Source organism: Callorhinchus milii, unplaced genomic scaffold (assembly GCF_018977255.1).
Source record: "Callorhinchus milii isolate IMCB2004 unplaced genomic scaffold, IMCB_Cmil_1.0 Scaffold27, whole genome shotgun sequence".
In the NCBI taxonomy this organism is placed as follows: domain Eukaryota; kingdom Metazoa; phylum Chordata; class Chondrichthyes; order Chimaeriformes; family Callorhinchidae; genus Callorhinchus; species Callorhinchus milii.
In genome coordinates this window covers 4,227,071-4,240,607 of record NW_024704768.1, presented here as the reverse complement: position 1 = coordinate 4,240,607, position 13,537 = coordinate 4,227,071, and the positions used below count along the sequence as shown (strand labels likewise).

General features: G+C 50.0%; 1 protein-coding gene across 1 annotated transcript; it reads left to right on the top strand.

The window, feature by feature from the left end:
• On the top strand, window positions 1-10,609 carry LOC103190108 (POU domain, class 6, transcription factor 1). Its single transcript, XM_042344182.1, has 12 exons — window positions 1-23; window positions 302-407; window positions 3,780-3,851; window positions 4,125-4,328; window positions 4,862-4,989; window positions 5,197-5,416; window positions 5,742-5,902; window positions 6,952-7,065; window positions 7,515-7,721; window positions 8,421-8,601; window positions 8,902-9,070; window positions 9,942-10,609. Exons 4-12 carry the CDS (start codon window positions 4,136-4,138, stop codon window positions 10,324-10,326), a joined length of 1,758 nt encoding a protein of 585 aa, XP_042200116.1. The 5' UTR covers window positions 1-23; window positions 302-407; window positions 3,780-3,851; window positions 4,125-4,135; the 3' UTR covers window positions 10,327-10,609.
• Window positions 10,610-13,537: the final 2,928 nt, after the last annotated feature.

Here is a 13,537-nt window from a genome sequence, read left to right as displayed (position 1 = left end):
ACCGGGTTCCTACTTATCGCTGGGTAAACAGAGGCGTGTGTGTGTGTGGGTGTGTGTGGTGGTGGGGGGGGGGTGGGGGGAGTAAGGAAACTTGCCTAAGGTTTCGCCCCGACCCGACTTGCCCGGGAATCGAACCCCGATCCTCTCGCTCGCGAGGCGAAGGCTCTAACCGACTGCTATATATATTTCTGGGCTCGGATTTTACCACCTAGACTGACTGCTTTGTTTTTCTTTCTCCCTCTCCCGCTCCTACCCGCCCCCTCCCCACCCCACTCCCCCCCTCCCCGCACCCTCCCCGCAGACTCCCCAGCATGCGGCGAGGCAGATCACACCTTCTCCTCCAGCGATGTACAATGGATACCGGAGGTCTGACATTGCAGGAGGACTCTCTGTCTGTCGAGCAGAAGGTAACCTCTCCCCCTCCCTCTCTCTCTCTCTCTCTCTGTTATCCTGTATTCTGCGCAGTTGTGCCTCAATTGGCTGCCTCGTTTCGCCCTCAAAATGCACAGTCACTACACTTCACAGTGCATCCCGTGAAGCGCTTTGAGACGTCGACGGGAGGATTAGTATTATCCTCAACAGCCATTTGACGAGGAAAAAATACAAAGGTTTCGCACCGTCGAAATAATCCCACTCAACGGATAATCATTTGGTTCAATTCCCGTCACGTTGATGACGTTTGATCGACTCGAAACATTAGTCAACACAGCGGGTGGAGTGAACAGAGACGTATTATAGGCCCACGGTCATTTTGTTTTCATTCTTCGTTGCATTTCATTTATTGCCATCGTAATCCTTGTGCGGCTTTTCCGTGTTAAGTACAGATAGCCGACAGGCAGCTCTGTGTGGAAGTTGACGTGAGATTAGTAAAAAAAAAATTAATCCCCCACCAAAAAATGCGATGAATTGAGGGCCTTTGGGAAAGGACGTTACTTGAATTGAAATGGCATTAATTTGAGGTTGTTTATAGAGTCCTGTCTTGGTAACGTTAAGAGTTCATTGCCCGGTGGATCCGTTGAAGAGTTTATCCTCATCGCGGAGATAAAGTACGGATCTGTTCTTCAGGGATGTCACAGAGTAAAATAATAATAAAAATAATAATAATAATATAATAAATCTTGCTTTGGGTGCAGGGCCTCACTTACCACGTCTTCGAGACGTCTCAAAGAGCTTCGCGGGACGTAAAGTAAAGTGTAGTGACTCTGCGTTTTGCGGGCGAAACGCCAATTTGCGCCCAGCGACGTCCCCACAAGCAGTCGTGGATTGAGTGACCCCCTTTTTTTTTTTTGGGTGGTGTGGGGGGGTTGCGGTTTACCAACGCTGGAAAGCCACCCGCCGATCGACTAACAAGCACAGGTTCCTGACCGGGATGAGGGAGTGCAAGTAGTGGCAAATAATGTCCTTTTCGATGATTAACCCAGACTTCAAGACTGTTCCGTTCCCTCCAGTGAGGGCCATCGGCTTTACCCCCTACCCCTCCATTGGAAAAACTTGATTTTGTAATTAACCTAATTTAATTTGTAAATTAGGTTAAATTAGCATAAAGCATTAAAAGGTCTCCCCAATGAACAACCGTTACACTCCAAAGTTGTATAGAGATCAGTTATGTAGTTTTGGACGCAGTCTATTTTCAAACTAACCTAATTTCCATAATTCATTAATATGTCCTCACTAATGACACAAGGATTATATGTTGCCAGCGTTGCGAGGGTCTTGTATTAGTTATAAAAGTATGTGTATTTCTTGTAATTAATGTAATTTGCTGGGGCTAAGGTAGTTAACTTACCTCATTAACATTTTGCCGTACTAATAATAACAACTGTACCTTCTGAGCTTTCATAAAGACATAGCGTAAAGGATTTCTGTGAGTTAACATTGTCCACACTCCTCCAAAAGTGACACAAGGTATGGCAGAATAAGAATAATAATATTTGCATTTGATTTTGTGTCGGGAAGACGTCTCAAAGCGCTTTACAGGACACACTGTACAGTGGAGTGTGACTGCATTTTTTGTGGGCGAATGATTTATGTTATGCTTTCTTTTACTGCATATGTTAATACAGTATTCGCTTTAATGATAATAATCCTCGCAGTCGACACAGCGCCTGATCACGTCTTCCAGACGTCTCAAAGCCCTTCATAGATTACACCGTAAAGTGAATTGACTGCATATTTTTCGTGGGTGAAGGGCTTCTTGATGGTAAAATAACTATTTTTGGAGGCACGATGTAATGTGCAGCGAGATCACTCCTGCGAGCAGATTCAGTCTATGCGTCTGAGTGGATTTCAGCAGACGAGAGGGTTGAAAGAGATTACTCTTACATATTAAATGATGCTTTTAATTTATTTGGATCCAGACAGGCATTTAAACCTTTTGTGGGCAATAACCTGATGGTAACTATCCTGCAAGTGCGTCAGGGTCAAAGCTTCCAAATTCAACGTGGATGTTTAATGGAAACGGGATAAAGCAAGTATCGTATCGCTTTTATTTGGGACGCAGTAATAAAATCCACTAGACTGAGACTAGTATACACAGCAACAGGCCAGGAAGGGGGCCGTCAGACTCATGTGTCTTAATAGACTTGTGGAACTTTGTTGGAAGATCCTTTCGAAATTGCCTCCCGTCAAACAATTTTGCCCGAAAGGCCGGTCGGTGGATGCCGATTCGATAAGAAACTTTTAAGAGAGAAGTCGATTAATTATTTGGGGAGGACAAGTTTGCAGGGCTACGGGTGGGGGGAGAGAGGGGGGGGAGGTAAGTGGGTGAGTCGGCAGCGTAAAGGGCTTCGAGACGTCCTCACGATGAGCAAAGGAGCGAAATAAACATCCGTTGCGGTGAGTCGGTCGGACGAGAGCCTTTGCCGGGTTCGAGGGCGTTGGTGACGAGAACTCGCGGGCAAAGTCCCGGAGACTCTGGCAGCCAAAGTAAATAAATCTCGGCCGAACAGATGAACGTTGCGAACGTGGGCGAGAAGTCGGAAGGAAAACACTGACGCGGAGAAGGGGAAATGTGAGACGTGGCTTCGCCGAGGCAGCAGTTCCGAAGCCGTCCGCCGCGAGAGCTTTTGTGGCACTTTGCAAGTGAGACCGTCAACTCGGCAAGCAAACAAACAGATAGCTGATCAAATTGGCAAGGGTCTCGGTAGTTTCGCTCCACCCTTTTGACGGGCACGCAAACAATTATATCACAATCCTAATAATAATCCTGGCGTTTGACGCAGCGCCTTTTATTGTCACTTCTTCGAGACGCCTCAAAGCGCTTCGCGGGATACACTGTCGAACGAACCGACTGCGTGTTTTGCGGGAGAAACTTGGCGGCCAATTATTTTTGGAAGGAATGGTTAGCCCCGGAAAAGCGATCCGCCAGTCGACTTAACAACTGGGTTCCTATTTGATAATTAACATTCCCACTCTCAAATATCCTTTATTGGTGCAGTATTTGTCCGTGGCTCAAGTTTACAGTTTTCTTATTACGCCGCCCAAACTTTCTCAGTTGCTGCTCTTGAGCAGACGCTCCCTCATTCATGTCAACTTGTCAACATTTTGTGCTGTTTCCTTCCTTTCAGCAAGCAATCATTTTCAACACCTCTTTTGTTCTTTCTCTTTGTTTTGCTTCTCTTTCCCACTCTCTCTCTCTCTCTCTCTCTCTCTCACATTCTTTTATCTCGAATATACGCTGTTCAGAATGTTAATTAGACATTCGGAAACCAGCCTCAAATAGCATCATTTCTGCTAAAAGTCACAGCTCACGCAAATGTCTTCCCTCTCTATTGTTCCAGGAAATGTAACCTGACGCTGGGATCTATTTGTAGATTCAATTCTGCCCAGTGTTTAAGGCTGCTCTCAGCTCGGTAAGTAGTACATTGCTATTGAATGTGTTTGCCTTGTTTTAATACATTAATATAATATACTTCACATAATAATAGACTCCCTGGGACGTCCTTCCCTGTTTTCAGGTCTCGCCGTGAAGACCTCCCTCTTTGACCGACTGTGCCTACGGTCGCACCCTCCCCTCGTCTCGAAGGATTAAGCTGTAAAGTGACTGGACTGTGTGTTTTGTGGGTGAACGACTAGACGCTCGACTCGACGGGAGCTGTAGATGGTTGACGTTAATTTGTTCGCAGGGCCCGCTGCCATGTCTGGTCAGGGCACTCGGTCAAGCCAAGAGGAGATGCCGTCGAAAGCCGCGGACGATGCCGGGCTTCAGGGGAATGCCCTCTGCGCCGCGCCAGCCACGTCGGAGGGAAAACACGGAAGCAGCGGGAATGTGGAAGCCCCAGGCGTGGCCAGTGACCCTGCGCCTGAGAACCAAGGCGCGGGTCCTATTGGTGAGCGAGGACCTATTGTGTTTACGTGGCTGGAGTCATTCACGCTTTCGAGGGGCCCGAGGTGGACAGATGTCTGTGAGGTCGGGGTGTTAAGGAGGAACGGGGCAAAGGCGGGTAATTGGACCTGAGGTACAGATAGGCCATGTTCTAATGGAATGGCGGGACAGGCTCGAGGGGCTGAATGGCCTCCTTCTGTTTCTATGCTAAGCATTTGCCTTGCAGACCTCGGTCCACAAAAAAGTGCCAATTGCTGAAAGATCCCCTGCCGCGCGGGAGGGAGGTTCTCACAGTGTCCCGGCCAACAATCCCCCAACTAATTCCCCCCACACCCCCCGCTGGCAGTCGCCCACATAATTACACAGTCACTACACTTTACAGTGTATCCCGTGAAGCGCTTTGAGACGTCTCGAAGATGTGCTCAGGCGCCGGGTCAAATGCCAGGATTATTGTTGTTATCGATATTATTATTGTATGGTAAGCGTCCACTTTATTTATTTCTGTTTAACAAAACGGTCAGTTTTACTTCCTTTCAGGCCAGGCAGAAGCAATAACACCAGTCGCTGCTGTCCCAGTCGCCGTGACCCCAGCCAACGAGGTGCAGGCCAGCCAGCAACCACAAGCCCAGCTGTCTGCGCCCAACTCAACAGCCGCGATGCCACAGGTAACTCGCTCACTTGTGAGGACGCTGCCGTGCGCAGTCGGCTGCCGCGTTTCGCCCACAAAATACACGGTCGATTCACTTTACAGCAGATCCTGTGAAGCGCTTTGAGGACGCCTCGAAGGCGTGATCGGGCGCCGGGTCCAATGCGAGGGTTGTTGTCAGATTATCGTCTTAATAGTAGACTTAGAAACTGATTTCTGCCCTCAGATTTTGGCTGCGGAGGGACTGGCCGCGGTGGTGATGACATCAACTGGAGCCGTCTCCTTAAACCAACCTCTCCTCATCCCGCTGAACATGGCCGGTCAAGTGACCGGTCACCAGGGACTCGTGCTGACCATTCCCACAGCGAGTCTCGCAACTGTGTCAGGCCTGACCACCCCAACCACTGCAGGAGGCATCCTAAAGCTCCCCCTCGCAAACATACAGGGTAGGTTACACGTCGCGTGAAGTCTTGTCGCTCGGTTGGTTAGAGGGGAAAAAATAATGTGAGGGTTATTATCGTCAACCGCAATGACAACAAATTGAACGTGCTTACGGTCACCCCACTTCCCCCCCTCTCTCTCCCCCTCCACCGGCTTGGGGTCAGACTCCGCCACCGTCAAGCACTCTGTTGTTGTTGTTGTTGTGCTGTGTCCCTTTTACGCAGCGGTAAACTTAACCGTTCCTCCCCTTTGCCACCTGACGGTTTGTGGCTGCTGTAGTCGATCTTCGGTTCTAAAACGCCTCGCACCTGTTTCCGATTCTCTTTGTAGCAGCGTCGGCATTCCAACCCGCACAGGTTCAACACGGACTCCAGCCCCTGACCGCTCTCCCGTCGCTCGCGACACCTCTTGTAACCGCGAAACAGTCTGAGCTGCAACCCCAGGTCACCTCAATCCAACCAATACAAGGACTGGCCCTGAACCCCACAATCGTGAGTTGTTATTATGAATAATAATGATAATAATAATCCTGGCATTTGACGCAGCGACTTATCACGTCTTCGAGAACGTCTCAAAACGCTTCACGGAAATATACTGTAAAGTGAATTGACTGTATGTTTTGTGGGCGAAACTCGGCAGCCGATTGCGCACAGCAGCGTCCCCACAAACAGCCGTGGATTGAGCGACCAAATTATTATTTTTTTAAAAAGGAATTATTACACCCTGAAAGCGATCCGCCAATCGACTAACAACCGGGTTCCTACTTACTGCTGGTAAACAGAGACGTGTGTGTGTACGTGCGTGGCAAACCCATGTCTCTCGCTTGCGAGGGGGAGCGCTCCAACCACTGAGCTACAGGACTCCTCCTATCGAGCAGTCTGTCTCATCAAAGGGACTGTGGAAGCTCTCCTGGGATTTCCCCAACTCTGCCACCCTTTCATCATTGTTGAATGTGAGATCCATTGGGGGAATCGTTGCTCAAGCTGCTTCACATCAACAACAAGTCGCTGGGTGCAAATTGGTTGCTGCGTTTACCTGCAAAGAACACAGCCGCTACTTTACAGAAGTTCCCATCTGCGGGTTCAGGTGGACGTTAAAGACCCAGAGAGTATTAGGCGCAGGTTGGTGAGAGCCAAGCCTTGGGGGGATGTGTGGGGGGCCCAGAGTTTGCGTTGGGGGTAACTGCTGGAGTCTAACCAGCTAAACCCACACATGACTTGGCCATTGAGAGAGAGAGAGAGAGAGAGAGCGCTGTCTGGCCGAGCTTTCCCGCTGCTTGTCAAGCTGGGACCCCCCCCCCTCCCCGTTAGTTAGGGCTTTGGCTTGGAAGGTTAACAGCCCAATAACCGTTAGTTTTTGAATGACTTATCAAGAAACAACAGGAAACTGAAAAGAAGTATGTAACAGCCTAACGCTTAGCCCCCATTACAATTACATTACCATCATCTCGGGTCCGTAACTCCGTCTGTCCAGCTGACGTGAAAGGCCCTGTTGTTGTTATTATTGAGACGAACGGTATGTTTTTCTCTCCCTTCCCTAGCTGAGCAGTCAGACTCCGCTGATGGGATCCTTGGCTGCTACTTCAGTTATAGCCAGCGCCCTGCCTGGCCTTCAGGGAATCACCAACCAGATCATCACCAATGCGCAAGGACAGGTGAGCCTGCTCCGCTCGCACCGGCTCCTCGACCCGATGCCCTTCGCTGCGCAATCCCATCCTCGGCCGCCCGATCAGGCGCTCGATCGAAACGATCAGGGATCGCGACCTTTCGGCCGCCGAGGACCGGGGGCTCACCCGACTTTGAGACGAGTAAATACCGGGGTCCCGTTAAGGCGGCGGTACCTTTGGCCTTTCCCTTCCAGAAACATCACGGGTTAAGTGGAGGGGAACGGGTGGGGGTGCCAGATGAGATGGAGGTGGGGTGGGTGGGTGGGGGGTGAAATCGGTCTCGGGGACCGGATGCGACCCGGGGGCCGGCAGTTGGACCGCCAACTCAGTTGGACCACGCTAAGTCGTCGCGCTCGCCCTCTTGGAAAGGGGAAAAAAAAAAAGCCTGGCAAGTGGTCTCCGGGTCTATCTGCAAGTCCGCTCTTCCCGTGTTCCAGGTGATCGGGACGCTGCCCTTTGTGCTGAACCCGGCAGTGACCCCGGTGACGCTGTCGGCCCAGAGTCTGCAGGTCCAGTCCCTCTCTCCACAGGTGCTGCTGACCTCCCAGGGCCAGGTGATCGCCACCGTCATCAGCAACCCGTTCATGTCCGTCCTCGGCAGCAGTCCGGGCGTCCCGGCCTCGTCCGCGAAGACGGCACAACAGGTAACGCCATCACACACGTGCCCGCAAATATACACACACGCACATACGCATACAGACACACATATACATACACACACACACACGCACATACACACATGCCTCTGTTTACCCGGCAGCAAGTAGGAACCCGCTTGTTAGCTAAATCACTTTCCCCCCCAAAAAACGTGGTCACTCAATCCCCCGCTGTTTGTGGGGACGCTGCTGCCCCAGATGTGCTTAAGCTGCGTTGCCTGAATTCATCACAGATGCCGAAAGGTTAAGTGGGATAAGTAATGTGTTCGTGCCTTCTACTGACCGGAAACTCAGTCTGGCCACGAGGGAGAAATTCATTCCTACCCCCACCCCGGGCTCCAGATTTACTCCCGTTTAATACAGCGTTAGGGGACGTCCAGAGTTTGGCAAACCGTTGAATCCAGCCTTAACTTCGAAGTCGCCCAAGCGCAAATCTTAAAAGGAAACTTACACTGAACCAGAGCTCCAAAGGCTGCGGTTGGATCGATTTGCCAGTTTCCGACCCCTCCCAACGGGCTGTGAGATGCAACGATTAGTATTATTCACCGGGTGTCGTCCCCGTTTGCAGAACCCCTGAGGAATTCCACGAGAAATTCACATCTCATTTTTCTATTTCAGATTTCCAGCATCTGCAGCATTTTGCCTTCACTGGACAGTCAATTATTATTATTATTATTATTATTACAGGTACAAACTCCGCAGACAGCGGCTCCTGTCACACAGCCCAGTGTAACGCCAGCAGCAACTACGGCAACATTAACACCATCAGCGGCTGTGGTGATGCCGGTGGCAGCCCCCACACCCGGCGAGCCCCTGAGCCCCCCCATCAACACTCCCTCCACGGCCAGCGTAGGACAGCTGGTCAGCAGTAAGTATCGGACAGTCAGATTACACAGTACAACTCGCACGAGTCTGATCTGTATCAGTCGCGCAGTGGCCCCCAAGTTGTACATCAATCCGAAACACACAGTCACTGCACTTTGCCGTATATTCGGCGGAGAAGACATCTCGAAGACGCGACGAGGCGGTGTATCAAACGCAAGGAGATCGTCGCGAGCGACCGAGTTATTGTTCGGATTATTTTTTGGCTGGAGTGGGGCGCGGGGAATGGAATCCTGACCTTTTTTTTTCCTCTCTCTCTCTCTCTCTCCTTTCCCTCTCGTACCAGAACCTCAAAACGCACCGACAGAGGTGGATGGGATAAACCTGGAAGAGATTCGCGAGTTTGCGAAGAACTTCAAGATCCGCCGACTGTCCTTGGGTCTGACCCAGACCCAGGTTGGACAAGCGCTGAGCGCTGCAGAAGGCCCAGCGTACAGTCAGTCAGCCATCTGCAGGTAGCCAACACACACCACCCTCTTGGTATGTAACTAACTGAGCAGGCCCTCGTGAAATAACCGTACTTAAAGCATGTAAGGCGCAGTACTCTGAACCCGACTTACCCCACTCCCGTGCAGGTGAGTGCAGAATTGTTCCGGGAATATTCTACCTACCTCCACGTGTTTTACTTTGGAGGCTTAATTCACCATCGACTTCAGCCTCTCTGCCGCCCCGCCCCCACTGGAACTCCATCTCCAGTCCCTCCGCCTCGCGTCGCCTCCACTCCCTGGCCTCCTTCAAGACCCATCTCAAGACCTTCCTCTTCGACCAACCGTGCCTGTGGTTACCCCCTTATCCGCCCTCCACCCCCTCCTCATCCCAACCACCAGCTCGGGTGTGGATCCCTGACTGTCCAGCGCCTCGGGACGTCTTCCCGACGTGAAAGGCCCCCTGTAAACATCACGTGTTGTTAATTTTGCAATTGATGTGGGGTTGGGTGGGGATGCGCGGGGGGGTCGGGTGGGGGGGGTGGGCTGCAGAGCAGAAGGACAACTGGGGTGTCGGACCTGATGCCCAGCTCTTGAGATGTGTGGTTAGAAAAATCGAGAGCATCAACAGCAAGAGGAGGAACTTTGAGATAGTTTGTGGGGACGTCGCTGGGCGCAATTGTCTGCCGCGTTTCACCCACACAATACAGTCACTACACTTGACGGTGTATCCCGTGAAGCGCTTTGAGACGTCTCGAAGACGTGATGAGGCGCTCTGTTAACAAATGCGAGGATTATTATTGTTTGTGTGTGTGGGAGGGGGGAGGAGGGGGAAATCGGCCGAAAGTAAAGGCGCTATACAAATGTAATTTGTTGTTGTTTTTGTTTGGCGTTCTCCTAGGTTTGAGAAATTAGACATCACACCGAAGAGTGCGCAGAAGATTAAGCCGGTGCTGGAACGGTGGCTGACGGAGGCTGAGGTGAGGCATCGGGCGGGGATACAGAACCTGACGGAGTTCGTGGGGAGCGAACCCTCGAAGAAACGCAAGCGCCGCACCTCCTTCACCCCGCAGGCCCTCGAGACCCTCAACGTGCACTTCGAGAAGAACACCCACCCCACGGGACAGGAGATGACGCAGATCGCCGAGCAGCTGAACTACGAGCGAGAGGTCGTGAGGGTTTGGTTCTGCAACAAGAGGCAGACGTTGAAGAACACCGTCAAGAGGCTCCAGCAGAACGACTCCGGTTTGCTGGCCCCGTTAACCGACTCTACAGGAACGGGTTGAACACGACCGGCAGAAGAACGTGCGTCCGGCCAAGTCGAGCCGTCCCAAAAAAGCAGCGTCTCTGGGCCCTTCGTTACCGCGAGGATAACCTGAACCGGGTAAATGAGACAGTCGGGCAGAGAACGGGGATAGTCACGCAGTTGCGTTGTGTTTTACCTCGTCGGGAATGTTGTGGCGCGCCTTCACTCGGAGCTGGTGCTGCCACAGATGCTACTGTTAGTGCTGAATACTTTATACTAAAGTGGAGTGGAGTTTCCCCCTGTAGCTCAGCGCTCAGAGTCCCTCTCGCCTCGCAAGCAAGAGGAACCCGGATTCGATTCCTGGGCTCGATTCCCGGGCGGTTCAGGTCAGGGCAAAATGTTGGGCAAGTTTCCTTACTCCACACGCGCACACACACCTCTGCTTACCCAGCAGCGAGCAGGAACCCGGTTGTTAGTCGATTGGAGGATCACTTTTCCCGGGGGTAATAATCCCTTAATAATTTGATAACCGAATCCACGACTGTTTGGGGGGACGCCGCTGGGCGCAGTTGGCTGCCGGTTTTGCCCACAAACCGTGCAGTCGATTCACTTGACGGCGCGTCCTGCGAAGCGCTTTGAGATTCTCGAAGCTGTGATATAAAAAAGCGCACGGTCAAATTCCAAGGATTATTATTATTACATCTGCAAGCTCGGCTGAAGAATTCAGCGCACGATTTGGCTCTTCGTCCCGCTGAACCATTCCGCGAGGATCGCGTTCAGCCGGGATAGGATCAAGTGACACTTCTGTGATAAAGACTCGATGCTTTGGACGTGAAGACCCAAATGAAAAGAGGCCGCCACGTACCCTGAGCCTCTACAACGAATATTTGAGCAAGTTTCACGGGGCTCCGGTAAACTCCCTTGAAACCATGCTCCAGAGACACTAAAGTGGTCGCCAGACTGCGCATTTCCTCGTTCCTACACGACGTACGGTGACTGAACGTAATCGAGGCATTCTGCAACTGAAGAATGGACAATAATCCACAGATACTGTAAGTCAACACAGTGTTAGGTTTTACTAAGTACTGTTAATGCTTTTTTACTAAAGATCCGTACACAAGTAGTTGGATAAAGTAGGAAAACTCCGCAAAGATTACTATTTAAAATATATATGAAAGGAAAGCATGAGGAAGATCATAGTAACTTGTTCCAGCCAGGCTATCAGTTGTTTTTAACCTGCTGTGGGTCGAGGGGAGCGTTCGTAAGCAAAAACAATCCTAACAACGTCACCAACAATAACTTACAGTTATATAACACCCTTTGGAGCACTCCGAGAGGATCTGGATTCGATTCCCGGGTGGGTCAGAGCAAAATCTTAGGCATTTTTTCTTACTAACTACACACACACACACACACACACACACGCGCCTCTGTTTACCCGGCAGTAAGTAGGAACCCGGTTGTTAGTCGATTGGCGGATCGCTTTTCCGAGAGTAATAATCCCTCCGGAAAAAAATAATAATATTTGGTCACTGAATCCACGACTGTTTGTGGGGGACGCTGTTGTGCGTAATTGGCTGCCGCGTTTCGCCCACAAAACACATGTTCAATCTGTGTCACAGTATTTAAAATATGAAGCGCTTTGAGACCTCCAATGACACTTTAAAAGGCACTATATCAAATGTAAGGATTATTATTATAAAGAACGTTCTGTGTGTGTGTGTGTGTGTGTGTTTGCCCTTTCAGCCACTACGCCCCAAAGTTTCGGAACTCTTCCCCCCCCCCCGTCTCACCACCTCCTTCCCCTCTTTTAGTTCACGACTGAAGACCTTCCTCTTCGCCTGTACTTACGGTCACCTTCTCCCGCACACCCCCTGGCTCGGTGTCAGGCACCACCACCATCAAGCGCTCCAAGACACTGGGCCACATTAAGGGCGCTGTGTAAATGCAGGTTGGTGTGTATGTGTGTGTGTGTGTGTGCGCACAGACGTAGATTCGTGTATACACACAAACACACTTACAGGTATATAACCTGATACAGGAAGGAGGAAGATCTTTATCTTGATGCCCACTTTTCCCTTCAGAACATTGCATTGCCTCAATGTCTGTGGAGATCGCATTCGCTGCAAAAGTTCCTTAACTGCAACTCGGTGCGATCTCCACACTGTTGAAATGAGTTTTTTTTTAAAAAGAGTGAAAAATAGATCCGGAAGGTGTGAGAATCTATCAGAGTTCAATCAATGTGTGTTAAACCTTCAGCCTTTTTCTTTCATTCTTTCTCTTTCTCTCTCTATTTCGTTCTTTCTCTCCCCCTCCCACCATTTTCTTGTTTTGTATTGCTGCAAATGTACGTAAAGATAATATTGGAAGTAAGATAGTATATTACTGTATTTTTAAACACAGATCTTTGGCATAAACAGGGTTGATTAAGCTAATCAGCTGCCATTACGGATTTTAACAATTTTTTTTATCACGAGTGTGAATTCAAAGAGTTGTAATTAACAGTAATCAAAGTCGATGAAAAAAAAACTCCACTCGGTCTACAAATAGTGTCCGATGACAAATAGTGGTCTGTTACTAATTATTTGTGAATAGAAGCTGATGTGAAAAATAAAAAAAGTATTATTTTAACAGTACGCAAGAATTTTGCTGCTTTGTTATTGCAAAGAAACCAAAACAATTTAATCCTCAGTCTTCACTAATTTGTGCTCTGTGTTTTACGAATACCGTTGCTTAGCAGCCCGGCGAAATCAGAGGAACGAGAGGAGGCCATTCAGCCCCTCGAGCCTGTTCCGGTATTCTATAAGATCGTGGCTGATCTGTACTTCAACTCCAATTACCCGCCTTTGCTCCGTATCCCTTGATACCCCGACCTAACAAACATCTACCCACCTCAGTCTTGAAAGTATGAATGGATTCAGCCATAGTCCACAGCCTTTTGGGGGAGGAAGACAGTTCCAGGTTTACGTTCCCTTTACAGGGACCTAAACTGGACTTTATTTCTGCAAGACCGCCGTAGCAGGATTTATGGCATTGGGCCAACATCCCCCAGATAAAATTGATCGCTCATTTCGTGGCTGTTTGTGGGGCATTGCTATGTGCAGATTGGCTGCTGAGTTTGCCGACAAAAATACACAGTCACTACACTTTGCAATATGTCCCGTGAAGCTCTTTAAGGCTCTCCGCCTCCCAACGTAAAAAGGCCAGCTCTACCAAATGCAGGAATTACTATTATTTAGTCAAGATTAATT